This window comes from Euleptes europaea, chromosome 2 (assembly GCF_029931775.1).
Source record: "Euleptes europaea isolate rEulEur1 chromosome 2, rEulEur1.hap1, whole genome shotgun sequence".
NCBI classification, from domain to species: Eukaryota; Metazoa; Chordata; class Lepidosauria; order Squamata; family Sphaerodactylidae; genus Euleptes; species Euleptes europaea.
Window position 1 is genome coordinate 51937094 of NC_079313.1, and position 22499 is coordinate 51959592.

The 22499-nt window shown below is 44.9% G+C and overlaps 1 protein-coding gene across 1 annotated transcript in view; it reads left to right on the forward strand.

Annotated features, from left to right (window-relative positions):
* The window catches only part of COL24A1 (collagen type XXIV alpha 1 chain), a 299903-nt gene that overhangs the window by 101012 nt on the left and 176392 nt on the right, over window positions 1–22499 (forward strand). Inside the window, exons 13-18 of the mRNA XM_056845652.1 lie at window positions 3859–3912; window positions 7085–7129; window positions 19375–19428; window positions 20009–20053; window positions 20567–20620; window positions 21632–21685. Of these exons, the coding sequence (XP_056701630.1) occupies window positions 3859–3912; window positions 7085–7129; window positions 19375–19428; window positions 20009–20053; window positions 20567–20620; window positions 21632–21685 (306 nt within the window). The remainder of the gene's footprint in view (window positions 1–3858; window positions 3913–7084; window positions 7130–19374; window positions 19429–20008; window positions 20054–20566; window positions 20621–21631; window positions 21686–22499) is intronic.

The following is a 22499-nucleotide window of genomic DNA, read 5'->3' on the forward strand; positions in this document are numbered from 1 at the left end:
AAAAACCTTGGGAGAACAGATCTCAACAGTTGATAAGGAGATATATTGAAATGAGCTCAATGCATTTCCATGAGGGACAGGATCCTTTCGGTGATAGTCATGGGGAACTCTCTCCTAATCACTATATGCCTGTTCAGTTTTAGGTGCTTTATTCTTGTGGGCTTTTAAGTGGAGTTTTTGTATTGTGAATGGTTTTGTTCCCTTGTTTAATAGCTTGTGTTTTATTGCTACTAAATTGAAACATTTTATATTTTTAACTGTTGCTGTTTTTATTGCGTTTATTGCTGTAATGTTGTTTCATGTAGTTTTATTGGATTTTACTGATTGTGGTGTGCTGATTTTATTTTTGTACAGCCCTTTGAGAACCTGGTGTGTGCATTAATTAAAAAAAATTGTTCTTCAGGTACGGCTTTCCTTTTCAGAGTGATGCTTCCCTTGTGCCTTCTCCAAGCCTGACTGTCATCTCTAGATTGTATGCAAGAGTTCTATAACAGTTGGCCATTGATGTAGTGTTTTATATTTGAAATGCATTGGGCTGACTTCAGTTAAGGGGATTGGATTCTGTGAGCAACACTCACAGGGGCATTTCCTTACCTTCCCCTAGTTCCCTAAGACTCCTGAAAAGCTGATGTCAGAGCTTGAGGGATCCTTATGGACAAAATGGCACATGGCATGGTGGGTTGTAGTAAGGAGGGGGACTGGACAACACTGCATCTACCTCCTCTTTCATGAACAGAATGCTTGCCTCCACTGTGCGTTGTCTGCCAGCAGAAGAGGAAGGTGGGGATGATTTCCCCTTCATGCTGCAGTCCCCCATGACTTACTACATTTTGTCCATGAGGCTCCTTCTACTCCTGGCATTGGCTTTCTGGAGGAATGCTGGGGTAAAGAGAAGGCATGGAAAGATCTTCTTTGGTGCTTTCAGTTGGTAGGATCCAACCCACTGTTTCCTAGCACCTGTTGAGATACTTTCTGATTGATTTTCTTTCTTATGTAGGCATCCTGCTTTTAAAGTTATTCATATTGGTTCAGAGTTTTGCTACCACTTCATATTCTGTAACATTAAACAGTATCCTTTCTGAGAAAAAGGGCTTGTGGTAAGCTGTGTAGTGTAGTTCTGATTAATACGTTAAATATTGTTGGCATACACACAGTGGAACAAAATATTAACTGTTAGCTTTATTGCAAGAAAATTATAGGGTCTGGATATAAGTGTTTTAAAATACTGAATGTATATTATGCTTAAATGAAAATATTTTGTTATTCAAAACTTATGTATCCCATTTCTTTTACACGTTATATATTGCAAGAAATCTGGCAGGGAGTGCCACATTTTAATTTTTTTGCCAGTGGTATTATTTTATGCATATGATTTTACAATCCTTATATTTGGCCAGGGGAATAAATTCTATGGGTCCTGTCTTGTAGATGGAATTATTTTACATAGCTAGTAGTCTGTCTGACGTAGGATACTTCATAAATTTTATTAACAAATTTCCAGCCTAACCCACTGAAACTAGAAGAATATCCACATAGTTACTTATAAAATATTAATAGACTTCCTCCCTGAGATGGTATTAATGCAAAATAACCACCTCTAACACCTAAAGAGTTATAGTGATGTGTACAATATGTGTCACTTTTAAAAAGAGAGATCATGTTTTTAGTTGATTAACAGTACAATCCTAAGCAGAGTTATACTTTTATAAGTCCATTGAAGTCAAAGGGCTTTAGAAGGGTGTGATTCTTCTCAGGACTGCACTGTAAATCAGAATCCAATGAGTTGCTTTGGGTTTGTCCAACAGTTTGAACATGTTAGTGGGAATTTTCTCCTTTTTTCTATAAACAGAAGATCTCCATGCCATATCACAAACAACATTTGAACATTTCCTTGAAAAGTGATTGCTATGTACTGTTCAAGAAACACAACCCCATGGTTCCCATAAGCCAGTAGAACTAGTTCCATGATTTTTCTGAACCACAGTTTCAGCTTCTACAATTTCTCAATTTCTGAATTAATAACTTTGAACACTGAGCCGATATTTGATCATCAAAGATTACATTGCTGAAACACCACAGGGCCATTAAGTACAGAAGTCTGTCCTAGTGCCAGATGACTTTAGGAAGCAAGGCATGCCGGAGATTCTGTTCTTTACTATACTGGCTATTAACCATTAAGAAACTTAGTCTGCATTAATTTGTCTTTTTAAAAGACATCTGTACTAGTGGCCATCACAGCATTCATTGAAAAGGATGAAACACATCAGAACAAAGGTTTACTTGGGCGTTATGTGCACATTTAGCACAAGCCCCACCAAGCACTCATGTATAGCTTGCTTATAAGCTTAAACTATCAATGCAGTAGATCTAAAGAAAGTTGGGCTACATACAAGGTGCTCATGTTGCATGGAGCAGAAATATTTGGGACCAGATTACAACATGAGGCTCTAAACAATGTCAGTTTAAAAGACCGATAGGATAAAAATAATACAATGCTTACTTAATCTCCTGTCTGTGTTACTGTATCTTGTCTGTTCAAACAATTGGCACTGGCAGCATGGTTGGTAAGAGTCTGGGGGTTATTTAACTTTTTTTCTTATTTAGAGGCCCATCATACTTACATCTTTTTCTAGTTACATTGTACTTTTTAAAAAAGAACTTCTTTCTTGTGTGGCATTCTGAAGCCAGGAATGCAGAAAACTGTGGTGCATGCACAACCATTTGAATCTGGGCTCACTTGCAAAGCCTTTGGTTAACTAATTGTGGTAACCCTAAATGTTAAAGTCTGGCTATTCCAAGCTAATTGGAATTAGGCATTGTAACTGCACAGTTGTTTGACGTTGTGTGTGTGTAGCATTCAGATTTCCAATTGCCCACCAGCAATCTGAAATGGTGCAGCCTATCAAGAAGTACATCATTTGTGGAGTGTGGTTTACTTCTGTTGCTGCTGTAGTCCTGCCAGTACTTAATGCAATTGAAGTTGTCTCAGACATACTTGTTGATCACCAGATTTTTCCACATTTGATTATTGGATACTTGGGGCTGGCTTGGATGACGAACTCATGAAGCTGCCCTAAACTAAGACAGACCATTGGTGTGATGAGGTAAAATATAGTCTACTGTGACTGGCAGTGGCTCTCCAGGGACTCCAGTAGAGGTCTTTCACATCACCTCCTGCCTGATCTCCTTAACTAGAGATGCTGCTGATTGAACCTGGGACCGTCTGTTCATACCAAGCAGATGCTGTTCCACTGAGCCACATCCCCTCTCCAATGCATCAATACATGAAACATCTCTTATCCCTACACATGGTGAAGACAAAAGTGGGGAACTGACTATACTATTTGCAGGTACATACATTGTATTGTATCCTGCTTAGAATATTAAGCCCCTATATGGATGTTTGGAGGCAGGGCAGGTGAGTTGGGCAAGCGAAGAAGCAGACATGCCCTCACTCTCTACCATTAGAGGAGGTATTGGGGAATGTACCATCTAATCCAGCTCTTAATTACTGGCAGCTGAAAATATGAATTGACCCCAGAGAAACAACATGTATATTTTTATGGCATTATTTCTGTGATTCACACCTGCAAATCACCCTTAGATACTATAGCCATAAAGTGAAAGAGGCCTTAGACTGTTGTTGCTGCACTAGAAGGCTAGTAAAAAAAATGAAGAATTGGGAGTTTAGTAAATATTATAAAGACTAGTCATGTTAGCAGTTTTTGAAGAGCAAATATTTAACTATTGCTGAACTTGATCTTACATATATAATATTAAATTCAAATCCAAATTGTAATGCTTTGCAGTCATATAATTCCTTACAAAACTATTGGGTTTGTTTGTATTTTTGACCAGGGTTTACCAGGTGATTTGGGAAACAGAGGCCCCTCTGGTCCTGATGGAAGTCCCGTAAGTATGATGCAAGCCACAAAAACCAGGCTGATTCCACATTGATTTCTGCTAGTCCAAACAGCAGAGTAGGGACTAACAGAATCAGCAATCGTGTGTGTATAAAGTGCCGTCAAGTCACAGCCAACTTATGGTGACCCCTTATGGGTTTTCAAGGCAAGAGACTAACAGAGGTGGTTTCTCATTGCCTTCCTCTGCATAGCAACCTTGGTATTCCTTGGTGGTCTCCCATCTAAATACTAACCAGGGCTGACCATGCTTAGCTTCTGAGATCTGACGACATCGGGCTAGCCACTTGAAGAAATAGCTGTTGGTGCAAAACCAAGTACTATTTAGCATCTCTGTCTCCCAGTGTTTTTCTCTCAGAGTTCAACTTAGGTCATTTTTTCACAGAGCTTTGGCACGGTTTTGCCTTTGTTTTGGCCCGCTTCAAATTTTTGATTTTTCGAGCTTTAGCAGAAAAACCGCATCAACTCCGCGTCTTCCTGGGTTCGGACCAATTGTTCCCGCCCATGTCAGCTAATTTCTCCTCCACTGTGAATGGCAATTGGCTGGGAGAGTTTCAAGCCCGGGGGACAGCCTCCCTCCAAGGCAGGACAGATCTCCCTCCTGCAAATCCAAGCCAAAATTCCCGTCACCCTTCTGAAGAAGGGCAGCCAGTCTGCTCTGGGTCTCCCTCTTGCCGGCGCGATCTTGTGTGTGTTGTTGGGGGGGGGGCATCCTGAGAGCGGCAAATCCAAGCCGAAACTCCCGTCACCCTTCTGAAGAGGGGCAGCCAGTCTGCTCTGGGTCTCCCTCCTGCCAGTGCGATCCTGTGTGTGTGTGTTGGGGGGTGGGGCATCCTGAGAGCGGCAATCTGTCAAAGTCTGGGAAAGGGGGATGGTGGCCAAGTACGGGGGGAGGGGGACGGGGAGCATGGTAAATAGAAAATTTATATAAGGAAACCGGAGGGACTGGTGCTTTTTTTGGCTGGGGCTGTGTCCACAGAGGTGAACTGTACTGGGTAATCTGCTGGGCGGAGTTGGGGGCGGGCATAAACCATGAGCTTTTCAGAAGGGGACAGACCAAACAGTTGTAGAATACTGCTTGCTTTGTTCCCATGAAAAACCAACACTACTTCTGGATTGACGGGGATATAAAATCATGAATTTAAATCGCACCCATGAAAAATAAATTTAAATCGCTTTTTTTTTTGCTCAGCGGCATGAGAGCATCAACATTGTCTGTGAAAAGTGGGCCATGGTGCCAGGGTAGAAGCTGCAGGGTGGATAAACTCTGAAAATTATAAAATGGTGCTGTCCTCAAGAGGTTTCATTTAGTTATCATGGGCCTAACTTATCAGTGTCTGAGCTGGTAGTGCTCACCAGCGTACATTTAAATTGTTAATTTTAAAATCCATTTTAAAGGAATAATTTTTATTAGCTGAGAAGATACTTGGTTATTGGCCAAGAGGGTTTGTTCTCGTTAAGGCTTTATCCTTTTACTAGTCCCATATTTCCTTTTGATGATTATTTGATGGATGGTTGACATTTGCTAATAATTTAGATTTTAAAAGACCCAGAGGAAAATGCTAGAACATTCTGACGTTTACTGCAAACTCTTAGAGCCAGCTGAGTGTTTTTCAACAGATGTCCGAATGTTACCCTCATTTTCATCATTTCCTGGTAGATGACATTTCCTTTATTGTGGTTTCGAATATCAAAGAGCACACCCATGACAGAAACATGTCTGACATTTCTTGTAAAGAAATAAAGGTGGATACCAATTGTATATTACCTCCTTTTAGATTAAGCATCTGGGCTGTTTTGAGAACAGGATTAAGATCATGTCACTTTCCTCTTCACTAGTCAGTACAGTCTACTTATTCAAATCCATTGAATATACTCTGTATAGTGCATTACTTTTTTGACCATTAGAAATGTTCTGGAGAAACAGCAACAAAACAACTCAAATATAGCTTTGGGCTAACAAGTACTTTTGGAGAAGGGTGGAAGATCAAAAGAAAGGATAATGGGAAGGGGGATGGTTCTGTGATGGGGATAGAAGAGGTAATAACTACTATCCCCCTCACAGAACCATTCATCTTCTAAGCTGTTCATTAGAATAAAATACAAGTGGCAAAGATGAATAGCTGGGACTTTAGTATCTGGTCAGCCCCTGTTCTGTCCTCCGGAAGCATTAAGATTATTATATTCCATAGCATTTGTATGCTTTGATTTTTGTATGCCTGTGTTTGCAGGCCACAGTGAGACTATTGAGTAGCAGTGGAATAACAATCTAAATAAACAGGAGGAGGACTTGCAAGGATTTGTTCCTTCTGCTGGCTCCCTTCCCACACTCCCTGCCCTAGCTCCTCTGCTTCCCACCAGGCTTTGTCTCCCCTTCTCCTCCTCCTGGATGCGGTGGCTGCTGCTACAATATTAAACACCATTTTGGGTTGCTAGAATTTCCCCTGAGTTTGCGAAACCCTAAATTTTAGGTTTGGATGGTCACTTCTAACTTTTTTAATCCACATGGGGGCCAACAATTGGCTATTAAAATATACACTGGTATATTTTATACATATTATGGGGGGGTTGCAATCCACAGAGTATAGTAGTCTATAAACAGAAATCAGTAACATAGCCTTGATTCAGAAGCTTTAATGAGTTAAGTTCCATGCAAATGGACTTGTGTGATACCACTATATTATTATTATTATTATTATTATTATTATTATTATTAATTACTTCATTTATACTCTGCCTTTCTCCCCAGTAGGACTCGCTTTCACGCACGCTGAATAATGCACTTTCAGTCGACTTTGATAGCACTTTAGTGATTGTTTGCAAGTGGCTTTTGCCATTTCCCAGTTGCAAAGGGCATTGAAAGTGGATAGAAAGTGCATTATTCAGTGTGTGTGAAAGCATTGTACACCTTACATCGTATACCTTACATCCTCTATTTTATCCTCACAACAAGCCTGTGAGGTAGGTTAGGCTAAGAGCGTGTGACTGGCCAAAGGACACCCAGGCAAGATTCCATGGCAGGGTGGGGATCTGAATCTGGGCTCCGAGATTCAAATCTGACACTCTTAACCACTGCATCACATGACTCTTCTTATTTAACCTAAACTATTGTTCAGAAATATACATACTTTTAATGGTCCTTTTCAAACTCTCATTTTTCAAAGGGACTTGTTGGTGGAGTTGGCCCTCCTGGTTTTCCTGGACTTAGAGTGAGTATCTTGGACTTAGAGTGAGTCTTGATCTTGTGTCCTTTTTTCAGAATGTATTTTAATTGTTTATATAAGGCTGCATAGCTATATAGCATATCTATGAAGAGTTATTCTAAGGACTGGGGAATTTTAAGGATAGTTATGTATGCATTAGTTTCAGTTACTTACATCCTCTGGAAAAGAAAAGTTCTGTACTGTGGGAGAAGATGCTTTTCCTTTAAGGCTTACAATATGGCAGCTCTGATATGTCACTGAATCATTGCATTTTATTGTGATCCCGTTGTTGTTGTAAGGCTGGTAGCAAGTTGTTGTTGTACAATTAGGGCTGTTTTGGTAAATTTCGGGTCCGGGTGTACCAAGTCCCTAAAGCTGGGGAGTATGGCAAAGCCAAATTTGCCATCCCCCAAAAAGCCGGGTAAATATCCAGCTTTTTTGGGATTGGCTTTCCACGGCTCCTGGGGGAGCATTTTTGCAGGTAGAGCCCCCAAATTTGCAGTGTGGCTGCAAGGGACTCTCCTTGCAAGAACCCCCAAGTTTGGTGAAGATTGAGTCAGGGGGTCCAATTATATGGGGTCTGGAAGGGGTCTGCTCCATAGAAAAGTTAAGCAATAGTGAAGTGGCTGTAGTCAGAATCTCTATTGTGAACACTGCTAGTAAATTCAATGGAGAAGCCAGGGAAACCCACCGTTTTAAATAATGGGCCATTTAACACAATAAACCCGAACCCGAAATGTACTGAATATTTTTTCCCCACAGTCCTATGTACAATGACATTGCATGCTAGAGATTTAGTGCTGAAAACATGGTGGATTTGGAATCTTCATGAGCCACATTCAGTAACAGCATACAAGAAAAGTACGGAAGGAGCTGCAAAAACACAACAGTGCGGAGCTAAAGGGCAACAACATGAAGAAAAGAATAAATGAAGTGCACTCTAGGACACCCTTCACATACTGTAACATTTCTCAGTGTTCTCAGCCTAATAGAAATTGTTCTAGTAATAACCATTCCCCTTTTTTGCTAAATATTTTCCTAAATGGCTTTCCATGTTTTATAGGGAAGTTAATTGATATATTTTCTCTCTTACTTAACTTTTCCTCGGTTTAGAAATATGCTCAATTAATTTTGCACATGAAGGAAAGGCTTGGATCCTAATGCTGTCTGAGTGCAGCAGAACTCATGAAAGGGACTTCCCCTTCCGGCTGCAGCTATCTATACTCCCCTGCTCCAATCCTGTGCATCAGTGGATCCCCAAGAATCACATCTAGGCAGTGGTTTGCAGTGGGTCAGAGAAATTAGTGAAAATCACTCTGCTGTTGTAAGTGCCTTTGGTCAGTAAAAAATGTAGTTAGGATCCAAGCTCAAAAAAGGATATGATATAAAGAGAAAGGGGGAAGAGAAGGCTGAATTCTATTACTTCGGGGGGGTTGCCTCCACCAAAATGAACAATGCAGAGGAAGCTTTGTAACAGACAGGTATATTTCTTAAAGAATCAGAAACAAGATATTGGTGCTAAAATGTGCTCGCATTACGAATCTGATTTGGAGAGGTATGTGATATTTATCTGGTGGAGTGATGTGGTCTGCAGTCCTTCTCCCTTCTTGTTGGGTGGGGTGGGAGAGTTTTGGCATTTGTGGCCAGCCATCAGATTCCATTGGCCATCCTCTGCTGCACTCAGCATTGTGCCTCACTACAGTCATGCATGCAGGCACATGAAGGGGGCATGCATCGGTTAATGTGTGAGGCGTGGCATATGAGGTGATGTTTAGTGCAGCATCAACTTACCTGTTGCTGTAGCTCAGGGCTAAATTTTAAAAAGGTGTTTGCTTTTGAGAAAGAAAGCAAGAAAGCCCATTCATATGTGAAAGTCCATGTATATCTACATCTCTGGATTAAAATCTCACACACCCCTCTCATATGTATGTGAATGAAATTCAAATACATTACAAATCAGTGGCAAAGGTAGCTATCCATTTCCATAAATTTATGTTTACAGATTTAAAAAACCCTGAAGTATATATACTCTGAGTAACATTAAAAAGAACAGTACTTTGACTCAAATATATTGTTTCAATTTGATTTTGTAAAGTGTGTTAAGTGTGAGAGTCCCAACCTAACTGTGCTAACTTCGCAAAATCACTTGCTCAGACTTGGATGCAGAAACAAAGGATTTATTGAAGGCTTCAGATAGTACAAGACAGACACGGGTTCAAAGTTGCAAGTGAGCTAGCTTATCGGGGTTACAGAATATATCTACTACAGGGCACTTCTGTCGTGGGAAGTTACAAGATAGATTGGTGCAATACAAAACATCAAACGGGTCCCAGAGAGACTGTTAGGACTATCAGATCCTCAAGGCCATATTCGGCCCGAGGGAGTGCATGCAGGAAGCGCAGCAGGGGAGGGCAAGAGCGGCACCTGGGAAAGGCAGATGAGGCGCCGGGGCCGAGGAAGGCATGGGAGGTGTGAACTGCTTTTACGAGTTCAAAGGAACAGAGATAGAGGATACGAAACAGGGGAAGGGGAGTCAGAGACACATGGCCCTCACATTCTGCCCCCCTTAAGGCCCCCCTCCCGCAAGGTCGGGAGGCCGAGGCTTATCAGGGTAAGCGCAGTGGAATTCGTGAACGAGGCGGGGGGCCGCCATATGGGGGGCTGCTACCCATTCATCGTGTGCAGGTCCCAGATGTTTCCATCGGATAAAATAGAACAGTTTCCCTTTCTTCCACTTAGAATCCAAAACCTTGGACACTTCCAAGTGTGTGTCCCCGCCCACTACCGTCGGAACCTCTGGTCGGGGGGGGAGTGGAATTGGGGAGCGGGTACGTAAGGCTTGAGTAGACTGATATGAAAGACGGGGTGAACGCCCCTAAGGGTCTTTGGCAGCTCCAATTCCACTGTGACTTCATTGATCACCCGGGAAATGGGGAAAGGACCCATGTACCGATCGTTTAGCTTTTTGCAGGGCCGGAGCGAGCGCAGGTTTTTGGTGGAGAGATAAACTTGCCCCCCCACCTTGAGCTCCCAGCCCGGGGACCGATGTTTGTCGGCCTGTTCCTTGTATTTGCGCTTGGCCCGTTCTAGGTTCTTTTGTAACCAAGGCCAAGTAGACCGGACTACCTGCACCCACTCCTGGACTTCCGGGACCGCCTCGAGCTCGGGAGTGACGGGGGTGGAACCGAAAGGGCCGAATTCCGTCCCGTACACCACCTGGAAAGGGCTAAATCCAGTGGAGGAGTGGGGGGCATTGTTGTAGGCATACTCGGCAAAAGGCAGTAGGTCCACCCAATCGTCCTGATGGTAATTGACATAACACCGGAGGTAACACTCGACCACGGCATTTACTCGTTCAGTTTGACCATCGGTTTGGGGGTGGTAAGCCGAGGAGAGTCCTTGCTCCTCCACCCCCATCAGTTTTAGGAAGGCCCGCCAGAATTTGGCGACGAACTGGACCCCCCTGTCGGAGAGGACCTTTCTGGGAATCGAGTGAAGCCTTAGGACATGAGTGACAAACAGTTTAGCCAATCCCTGGGCCGAGGGGAGTCCGGCGCAGGGAACGAAGTGGACCTGTTTGGAGAAAAGGTCCGTGATCACCCATAGGACCGTCTTACCCCGGCTGGGAGGCAGATCGGTGATAAAGTCCATGGCGATCACTTCCCACGGTCGGGTGGGTGTTTCCAAGGGTTTCAGAAGTCCCGGGGGTTTTCCCATTCTCTTTTTGGCTGTGGCGCAGATGGGGCAGCTGCGCACGTAGAGTTCCACATCAGCTCTCATGCTGGGCCACCAAAATTGCCGCCTCACCAGGTGCAGAGTTTTTACAAAGCCAAAATGACCCGCAAGTTTGGCCCCGTGGACTAGTCCCAAGACCTCCTTACGGAGAGGCGTTGGGACGTAAAGCTTTCCACCCTGCACCCAGTATGAGTCCCGCTGTTCCATGCCGGCGGGGAGAATCTGTTGCTCCGCTTCCTGCAGAGATGCGTCTCGGAGCCTTTGTTGAAAAGCTTCCGGGACCCCTTTGAGCATGGGACTACCCGGTTGGCGGGCTTGGGACCGGGTGGTGACGGCTAAACCTGGGACTTCCCCCCGTTGCTCGGGGGTGAATAGGGAGTCTACGGGATGGTCAAAGTCATTGCGGTACTGGGGAAGTCGGGACAGGGCATCAGCCAGGGCATTTTCCTTCCCGGGGACGTGCTTGAGGGTGAAACGGAACTTGGCGAAAAATTGAGCCCACCGAATCTGTTTGGCGTTGAGCTTTCTAGCCCCCTTGAGAGCCTCTAAATTCTTGTGGTCGGTACACACTTCAAACGGAAATTCTGCCCCTTCCAAAAAATGTCTCCAGATGGTGAGGGCATGCTTCATCGCCGCCGCCTCCTTCTCCCAGATAGCCCAGTTAATTTCAGACTGAGAAAACTTCTTGGAGAAGTAGGCGCACGGCTTCAAACTCCCACTATCGTCCCTCTGAAGGAGAGCCCCTCCCATGGCTACGTCCGAGGCGTCCACCTGGACCACGAATGGTTTAGTGCAGTCCGGGTGGGCAAGTACTGGCTCGGACGAAAAGAGCAATTTTAGCTCCTCGAACGCCTGCTGGCAGGGTGGAGACCACTGCAAACGGGCCGAGGGTAGCGCGGCATTCGCTCCCTTCCCCTTGGTGCGCAAAAGGGAAGTGAGGGGGAGAGCCACCTGTGCGAAATTGGGAATGAAGTTGCGGTAGAAGTTGGCAAACCCCAAAAACTGTTGCAGTTGCCTGCGTGTGGTGGGGGGTTCCCAATCCCGCACCGCCTGAACCTTTTCGGGATCCATCTCCAACCCCTGGTGGGAAATTACATAGCCCAGAAAAGTGATGGAAGGCTGGTGGAATTCACATTTTGACACCTTAGCATACAATTTGTGGTCTCGCAGTCGCTGGAGGACTTCGCGCACCGGTCGGACATGCTCGTCCATGGTTTCAGAATAAATGAGAATATCGTCCAGAAATACCACCACCCCCCGAAACAACAAATCATGTAAAACTTCATTAATTAATTGCATGAATACACTCGGAGCCCCTGAAAGTCCGAACGGCATCACTAAATATTCAAACATGCCAAAACAACTCGAAAAGGCCGTCTTGGATTCGTCCCCCTCCTTAATGCGGATGCGGTGATAGGCTTCCACCAAATCCAGTTTGGTGAAGATTCGGCCCTCCTTCAATTGCGCTAAAAGGTCTGGAATGAGAGGGAGGGGGTAAGCGTTAGACTGAGTGACAGCGTTCAGTCTCCGAAAGTCAATACACAGTCTCAAGTCACCCGTCTTCTTTTTGACAAAAAAGGCGGGAGCGGAGTACGGAGCCTTGGAGGGACGTATGAAGCCCCTCGCTAGGTTAGTGTCCAAATAGTCCCGCAACACCGCCTTTTCATTGGGGCTCATGGGGTAAACCTTCCCCTTGGACAACTTGCCATCTCCCACGATCTCAATTGCGCAGTCAGTTTCTCGGTGTGGGGGCAGTTCGTCACATTCCCTCACATCAAACACATCCGCGAACCGGGAATACTCCGGGGGTAGACGGGGTGTAGCGGGGACGGTCCCGGGGGAACCCACCAACGCGGCGGCCGGGGTGCAAAGCACTCGGTCCTTGTCGTGCGTTCCACAGGGGTCCTCGGGGAACGTGAGTGTCCGTTTGACCCAGTTAATAGAGGGGTTGTGTCCCTGTAACCAGTTCATACCCAAAACTACGGGGGCAACTATGTGGGCGATGGTAAAGCACAGACGTTCCCAATGTTCCCCCACAGCCATGACCACCGCAGTGGTACGGTGAGTGACGGGCCCCTGTTTAAAGTCACTACCGTCCATTTGAGAGAAACGGAGGGGACCCGGGAGCTGTTTACGTCGGACGCGTAGTCTCTTGGCTGCTTCCTCGCTAATCAAGGTGCGGGCGCACCCAGAGTCAACTAGCGCGGGGAATTCTAACACCGGACCCCCTTTGGGTAAGGAAAGGTGGACCCGGATGTACACATTATCCTCTTGGGCGCTTACCATCGGTGGAGCTCCTTGCACAACGATCGGAGCGGTCTGCAGAGGAGCCCCTCTTACAGCAGACCGACGGCGTTTTTTGCCGGCATCTCCCACTCTTCTTCCTCGCTGGATGAAGGAGATGTGGTAGTTGTAATCCGTGACTCGGCCGAGTCAAAAGCTGCATTTGTAATCCGGGGTCCCGATGGGCCAGTAGAGGTGGAGGCGTCATCTTGAGCGCGCGCGTGCAGCGCGGAGGGCGCACTCCGGTGTCCAGGAGCGCCGCTTCGGCGTCGAGGTTGGCCCTCCGCCGGGGTCTTCTCCGGTTCGGTCGGGGTCGGGCGAGGAGGAGCCGGGCGTCCGGAGCAGGACGGACATTGCGAGGCGAAGTGACCCTTACCTCCACACACCAAACACACCCCGGTTTCGAAGCGCTTGCGGCGTTCGGCGGTTGAGGGACCGCCGCCGCCCGGGGTTCGGGAATCTCTGGTACCGCCTGGTCTGTCCCCTCTCGATTTAAAGTCGCGGCCGGTGCGCTGTTTAGACAGGGTCAGGAGTTGCTTCCGATTTTCGATATCGGCGGCGTGGCGCACCCAGCCCTCGACGTCAGGGGGATTACCTTGCATGAAGGTCCAATGTTGCAGGTCCGGGTTCAGCCCTTCCCGGAAGCACTGCACCCGGGAAGCCTCGCTCCAATCCAGAATTCGGCTCGATAGAGACTGGAATTCGCTCGCATACTGCGCCACCGACTTAGTCCCTTGGCGTAGTTGCATCAGAGTAGCCTTGGCCCGCTCCCCCAGGTTCGGGTCCTCGAACCGGTTTCGGAGAGCAACCATAAACTCATCCAGGTTCCGCAGCACAGGGGAGCGGAGTTCGTATTGTAACACCATCCACGCGGCCGCTTCGCCTTGCAGAAGGGAGGCCACATATTGAACCTGGGACTCCTCAGAGGTAAAGGTCCGGCCCTGCTCCCGCATAAAAATGTCCACTTGGACCATAAAAAAGGTCAACTGATCCCCCGACCCATCATACGTGATCTTCAGGTTACGGCGGGCCGGAGCGCTGGGAGGAAGCCGCCGGTGTCCCGTCCGGGGGGTTGCCGGTGGGGGGCTGTAACTTCAGCGCGTCCATGGCTGCAGCCATCTCACCCATCACAGTCTGCATGGCATCCATGCGCTCCAACATGGCTTGGCGTTCCTCCTGCCATTGTCTCCGTTCCTCGTCGATCAGGACTTCCCAACGTGCGGGGTCGTCCTCAAGTCCCGTACCGGACAAAGCCAAGCGGCGGTGCTTCGCCTCGGTCCGGGAGAGCGACCAGCCCTTAGGAGAGTCCAGCCAAGAGTTAAAGGTGTTCTTGGGCTTCGTACCCAAGCCCGGTCCCGGGTGGGGGGCACCGGGTACCTTCTGCTTGGCACCCTCCTCCTTAGGGTCAGGTTTCTCCGGAACTTCGGGTTTATCCGGTGAACCCGGGGGAGAAGAGGTATTTTCCTCGCCTGGCATTGCTGTCCCGGATGGTACAGATGCAGAACGAAAAGGCAAAGACTTGCAACTTAATGTGAGAGTCCCAACCTAACTGTGCTAACTTCGCAAAATCACTTGCTCAGACTTGGATGCAGAAACAAAGGATTTATTGAAGGCTTCAGATAGTACAAGACAGACACGGGTTCAAAGTTGCAAGTGAACTAGCTTATCGGGGTTACAGAATATATCTACTACAGGGCACTTCTGTCGTGGGAAGTTACAAGATAGATTGGTGCAATACAAAACATCAAACGGGTCCCAGAGAGACTGTTAGGACTATCAGATCCTCAAGGCCATATTCGGCCCGAGGGAGTGCATGCAGGAAGCGCAGCAGGGGAGGGCAAGAGCGGCACCTGGGAAAGGCAGATGAGGCGCCGGGGCCGAGGAAGGCATGGGAGGTGTGAACTGCTTTTACGAGTTCAAAGGAACAGAGATAGAGGATACGAAACAGGGGAAGGGGAGTCAGAGACACATGGCCCTCACATTAAGACTATTTGGCAATATTTATTGCAAATTAAAACTAATCTATTTTTATCATGTGAGTAGTGAATAGAGTTTAAAAAATAATCATCTTTGTATTCTTTAGTCATCATATTACATGTGGTGCTTCTCAGTGCCATAATTTTGATCCTTCACAACATTCTTCTGTTTTACTTCCTAAATATATAATTATATAAAATTATAAAAAATTATATAATTTATATAATTATTATATTAAATTATTATATAAAATTATATAATTATATAAAATTATAATGTGTTTCTCTTGGATGTTGCCAACTAGCAAGTAGCACAAGTAGAAAGTATTTCTACACTTTGGTGGAAATATATTTCTTTTTTGTACTTATAGAAAGCCTTCATTTTCTTCCAAGCTCACATGCAAGTCTAAATCAACACACAGAATCTACATTATTTTCTTTTTCATATAGTTGGAATAGTTTCAGCCAGCTTGTAAAATAGTGCTGGGTTTTGCCATATGCATATTTCCATAACATCAACATTGGGCTGCCTGTTTCTTGACAAAAGTACATTAAGCCATTGCCAGATCACAGCCTCCAGAATATGGCTGACATCCTAAACATACTTGCTCAGCAGTCAGTTCCATTTAAATCAATGGCTCTTCCAATTAAGTCTGGTTAAAATGGGCCACCAATATTTTGTTGTTGTTTTTTTAAAGTCTGTATCATGGGATGAACCTCACAAAAAATACTGAGGCTACTGGTAGATGCTTTTTATTTGGTTGTTTCTGGAAAGTGATGATTTGAAAGGGTATGAATATGCATATAAATGAAAAGGGCAGTTACATATTTTGCAGCCAAAGCAATTTGCTCTTCATGTACATTTCAACTTGTCAATGCCTCTTAACACATTTTACCTGTTTTGCTGCTATGTATGTTGCATGGGCAGTAACAGAACAGGCTGGCACCACCAAAACTGAAAAGTGCTGAAAAAGCAAAATCTTCATGTTTAACTGTATGGGATGTTTGGCACAAATCAATCAAGTTATTAATAGCAAGTCACCTGGTGGTTGCTGCCAGGCCTGGTCCCAAAGGGTCCTCCCTCAAAGGCCTAAACATCACTAGAAAGGGCCCTGCCCCCGTGCCTTTTACTGACAGAAACCAAGACTTGAAGGTTGGGTAATACTGTTATGGTTGCCTATCAACGGCCACTGAGGGCATCTATTTCTTAAAGCTACAGGCACTGCCTCTATTATTTGGGAGAGGGAAGGGTTAAACGTGCCATTTTAAAAAAATCATATTTTTGTAAACCTGGGACTTTTCTCAGGTTTGTAGGAAGATTTGTCTTGTCTGTCCATGGCATCCGTTTCTGAATTCAAGTATCCACAGATGGGTCATGTGAAGAATTAGATATAGTGACAAGCAGGAACCCTCAAGGAAACTAATGAAGTAGCCATCCCATTCCCTGCCCTTTTGCTTCCTTCCCTCTCCTTCTACCCCTTCACTTACTTTCTGTCTCTCTTATTCTTTTCTCTCTTGTTCTCCTTCACCAAGTGTCTGTCTTTCTCTCGCTATCTTGCTCCCCAGTCCTTGCTGTCTCTCTTTCTGCATTCCCAATGCCTCCTGAAATACACACATACACACTCTCAAGTCTCTCATGCCGCCGTCTCACAAACGCACTCTGTGGTTAATTTCTCTTTCTTTTTACAGCCCTCCCATCTATCTGTCTCTCTCTCACATACACACAAACTGTCCTGAATTTCTCTCTTGTCTGTCCCTCCCATCTCTCTCTCTCTCTCTCTCTCTCACACACACACACACACACACACACACACACGTTAATTTCTTTCTTCCTTTCTGCATCCTTCCCATCACACATGCACACGCCTTCCCTTCTCTCTCTTTTTCTTTCTCCCCACCCCCACTCACTGTGCCACCCACTTGCCAGCTCCTGTTCCTGCCTCTGCAGCTCATCTGGGGGGGGGGGCAGCAGTCCCCACACCTCCTTCCCTGCCTGCCTACTGGGAGTGCTTCCACTGCTTCAGCTCCCCGGCTTTTCCTCCCTTCTCCCTGCTTCTGCATACAGTCTCCACCTACCTAGCTTAAGCAGTGGTGACAGCCTCTGCTCCAATTCCTGTGAGGTAGGCTAGGCTAAAAGTATGTGACTGGCCCAAAATCACCCAGTGAGCTTCCACGGCAAGATGGGGATTTGAACCTGGGTCTCCCAGAACCAACTGTTAAGGTCTGACCACCACACTACACTGGCTTTCATAGGGTGGCTGCTGTTGAAGAGAAGCAAGCAGCCAGATCTAGCTGAGTCATGCAAGTCAGGTGGTATCAAGTCACTCAGTGGTTGCTGCCAGGCCTGGCTCCGATGAGTCTAAGGCCAAAATAGGCCTGGAAAGGACCCTGGCCCCTCTCCTTGCCTTTTAGTCATTTTATTTGTTTATATCCCATCTTTCTCCCCAGTGGGGATCCATAGTGGCTTGTATCATTCTCCTCTCTTCCATTTCATCCTCACAACAACTCTGTGAGGTAAGTTAGGCTTAGACTCTGCGACTGGCACAAAGTCACCCAGCAAGCTCCCATGGCAGAGCAAGGATTTGAACATGGGTTTCCCAGATCCTAGTCTGACACATTAACCACTATACCACAGTGGCTCTCTGATAAACCACACTGGCTTTAATAGGATGGCTGCTGTTGAATAGGGGCAATCAGCCAGACCTAAGTGAGTCATGCAAGCTGGGTGGTATTAAGGCACCCAATGATTGCTGCCAGGCCTGTCCCTGATGAGTCCTCCCTAAAAGGCCAATGCGGCCGGGAAAGTGCCCTGCTCCCTCCCCCTGCCTTTTACTGGCAGAAACCCAGCCTAGAATGTTGCCTAGCAGCAGCCACTGAGGGCTCCCATTTTTTGAAGGTACAGGCACTACTTTTATCATTTTGGTTGCTTTTAAAACACCTTCCCCGTGTAAGTTTTCAGATTTTTCTGAAAACCTGTAGCATTTTTTAGTTTTATTGAAAGAGCTCTCTTGTCCATTTATGGTTCCAGTCACCGCATTTAAATGTCCTCAGATTTAACCAATTTCATTATTAAAATATACAAGTGGGGACCCACAAAGAACTTGCAGGAAGGGGGCATTTACCCACCTTTGCTTCCTTCTCTCTCCCCCTTTCTCTGTCAAAGTTTCCTCCTCTCTTTCAGCCCTACCCCTTATTTGTCAATCTTCCCTCACACCCTTCTCCCAACATATGTAAATTTCCCCTCTTTCTCCCTCACCCCCTTCTCTAGCAAGCCTCTCTTACCCCCTTTCTCCCCTCACCCCCTTTCGCCCCCTTATACCGACCCCTTCTCAATCTGCCCATCTCTTTCACCTCTATTTCTCTCCCCCTCCATGAGACAACCCCATTTCTTTCTCTTTCTCCCCCAGAGAATCCCCTTCTTTCTCTCCCTCCTGCCTCAGACAATCCTCCTTCTTTCTATTTCTATCCTCCATCTTTTTTTCCTACCTTTGAGCCTGGCAGCGGTGCTTGGGAGCCACTCCAAGCCTGGAGTAGCTCCCGGCAACGGCTGGGCCTGGAGCCACTCCCAATGTCAGCCACCACCGTTCTAGGCATGGAGCGGCTCCTGACCCGGAGTGACTCCTGGCATCCACTGTCACCATGGCTGAGCCCAGAGCAGCTCCCAGCAGCATATCCTGGGCTCTGCCGCAGCAGCCACTGCCGAGCCTCTCAGTGGTAAGCGAGTTGTCTGTGTATGCACAGAGAATGCTTTATTTAATTTTAAGGGAATCTGAACTCCCCAATGTATTTTAAAAAATAGGGGGTCTCCCAAGTTTATAGAAAAATCTGTTTTGGGTAAGTGTGGCCTTGAGCTGCGGATTTAGATATCTGCAGAGGGGGGACCACACTTGAGAGAGAGGTTTATAGATGGTATGAGATCATTATCCGAACACCCTTTCCCCATCTAGAAAGAGCATCATAGTACTATCTCTTCTGTGTTGTTCCCTTTTTAAAGTTGGTACTGACAGCCAGGGTGATTTACAAGGCGAAAATGCATGGTCGCTTTAGCCTCCTTTATTAGAGTCTGCCGCTCATGTGGAGGAGTGGGGAATCAAACCCGGTTCTCCAAATTTGAGTCCGCCGCTCTTAACCACTACACCACGCTGGCTTTACAGACAAATCAGAATTGGTCAGACAGCCAACTGTGAAATAGCAAATATGCTATATTATCGTACAAGCTCCCTATATGAGCAATCATACTATTTATTGTCCTTTCAGGGTGTTTTAGGGCCAGTGGGACCATTGGGACAACCTGGAATACCTGGACCTCTGGTACAGTATTATTTATTTATTTAAAATATTTATATGCCTACCTTTGTCATGACCAAGTCAGGGCCCAAGATGGGTATAATAGTAAAATAAAATATAATGATTATATAATAAAGGAATTAAAATAATAAAATACATTAAACCCACATTTTAAAAAGCCCTTTAAATTCACCATGTGTATATATTCACTTTGGCCCAGGCTACCTCCAGAGCTCTATAGCCTCACCAGAAAATCAGGAGGATAGAAACCCCCCTGACCTCTTCTGGGAAGCTGTTACAGAGTCATGGTGCAGCCACTAACAAATACCAAGCCTAAACTGGGTTAGCAGATTGAGCACAGACAGTAGGCTCTGATGGGAACAGTAAAGCTGCTGCAATGAGCATGCTGGGGATGGCAATCCTTCAGGTATGTGGGCCTCAGGTCATAAAGGGCTGTAAAAGTGAGCACCAGCAGCTTGAACTTGACCTAGAAATGAATATCTAGCCTTAAAATATTATGGAACTCATACACAATCATCTGCTAAATATCTTTCTGTGCCCAACCATGAAGGATTATATTTTTCTTTTATTTGTTTTTTTATAGGGTCTTCCAGGGAGTATGGGGCAGCCTGGATTGAAAGGTGATAAGGTGATCTAAATAGTTTCATTACCAGAGTTATTTTAACTTTGAATATTATCTATTAATGCAATTCTACAAAGAATCCTTTCTCACTTATTGAAGTATGTGCAATAAGGTTCTGCATTTATTTCAACCATAGCTTTGTTTTATACCAACATATACTTCCTGTTGTTATTGGGTTATATTCCTCTGGTCTGTCCCATTTGTGGAGGTGCCTTCTTTCAGCGCAAGCAGTCTTCCACTGGTGCAAGAGTTCTGAAAGATCTTTTGAGTCAGGTCTTTGCACTGGAGGAAAGTCCCACCACTGGTAGAAAGGATCTATGGGATTCGACTCTCAATTTTTACTAGTGTGAATGACTTCAAACTTTGCAGTCTGTTTTAATAATTAGAGATTCTAAAATTGTTTCATTCCTGTGTCATAAAATTCCAAACATATAGTTAATTTTTTATGTCTGTTGGACTTTATAAACATCCTATTTATAACTGTCTTGATGGGTCTGTATATAATAATGCATTGTTTAGGGTGAACGAGGCATTACAGGAGAGCCAGGGGAGCTGGGGTACCCAGGAGACAAGGTAAGAATGTCTATCAACGCAGTTTCAACAGAGTTTTAGAGGGTTTAATCAACTTAGACTTTTAAGTTCTTCATTCATGACTGTATTACACAATGACCATATTCTGTGCCATTAAGCTTATTAATCTGCAAGTATAGTCACTTGCCCAAATGCCCATATTGTTTTGTTCCCCAGATTCCAGTTTTGCAAGGTGCACGGGATTGCTTTTCGGAAAAATTAATCTTGTGTTTTCGAGTAGCCAACCATTGCCTTTCTACATCATTGTAAAAAAATAGTTAGACATTAAACCACAGTGCCACAGGAGCCTTTGACACACAAAGCGGTGACAAGTGTAGGAAGCAACAGTGAGCTTTCACGTAGTTTTCTTGATGTTATTTATGTGGTCTAAACCCCACCTACATATAGGGGTGGTATGGAGAGAATATCAATTAGAGTAGAAGTTCCTGAGAGAACCTTTGGTATCATCCTGATATCACCCAAAGTTTCTCCTTCTGAGCAGTGTGTCAATGTGCTGAGGGGAAGGGAGCTACTTAGTAATGTGGGACATACCCACCACCACCCCACCCCAGTGTCTAACTTTTCTAGCAGACAGTGGAAAGAGAGCTTCCTTCCCATTCTGTTCCAGGCTAGCCTTTTTCAACTCCAGCTATTTGTTTTGCTTTAAAAATTCCTTTATCCTTATAGCTTGGTGTTGAAATAACCATCAAAGAAATTTATAAATAACTTTTTCATTTGAAATTTTAAAATCTTATTCAGTTGTTATGAAACTTGTAATGCAGAAAATAGATAGTGAAAGCCCAAATAATTATTATTTTGCCTGAGCTAGGGATTTAGGGTATATCTGTATAGGAGCTTCCTGATCTTCTGTATAAATACTTTCTCCCTAAACTGGAAGTTTAGAGTTTATGAGAAATGAAGAACATGATTACAGTGTCAGCTGCTTTTTGTTTTAATGGAAGTGTATAGTCATTTTTCATTGAAATGGTAGAACTTAATTTTTTTTCCTCAAAGGGTGCTGCTGGTTTGCCAGGTCTTCCAGGAGTTAGAGGAAAACCTGGTCCCCAGGTATGTATGATCATTTGAATTTTGTATTCTTTGCCACATTAGTTAATAGTTTTATGACCAACAGTTAAGATCCACTCAGAATGCAATGGGCTTCTCAATTTTCCATTAGGAAATACTTAACCAGAACAATGTCTATTCCATGTATCTCAACACATTTTACACATTGCAGAATCTGTACTTCTTAAAAATATCTTGGGGTTAGTCCAGTTGAATATAAGTGTTGTGGTGGTGTGTGGGAGAGTTATACAGGGCTTGATAGTGTCTTGTTTTTTCCATCACCTCCACCACTATGAGTGGACAATCATATATGTATGGGCAAGATGAGAGAGTATTGTAAGAAACTGAGGTTCATTCTTGCTTGACGTATGCCATGTAGCTCTTCATCTGTGTGCCATGCAAGTTATTTGTGCTCCAAAATACATAAATTGTATAATACACAATAAATTGCATGACAAAGAGGAATGGAGAAAACATGAAACTCCTCTGTGATCGGTTGCTTAAAACTGCACTCAGTTTGATAGAGCCACACCCATTAGTTTTTAAAGCAAGATTCCAGTTTTTCTTCCCACTGAAATTTTTTCCAAATCCTGATAATTGTTCAGATTTTTTTTAATTTGAGGGAGCAATGTTTGGGGGCTTGATTATTCCTTAAGGCATTCTGTAGTTCTTAAGAAATTAATTTTATATTTTTGGATTTTACACCCCATTCCAGAGATGTGCACATGCAGCAGTAGCCTTTCTGTGTGATGCTAGGTATGCACGCACTTGTGATCATACCTTGCCTCTCAACAAATGAGTGGTTGAAGCTTGCCCG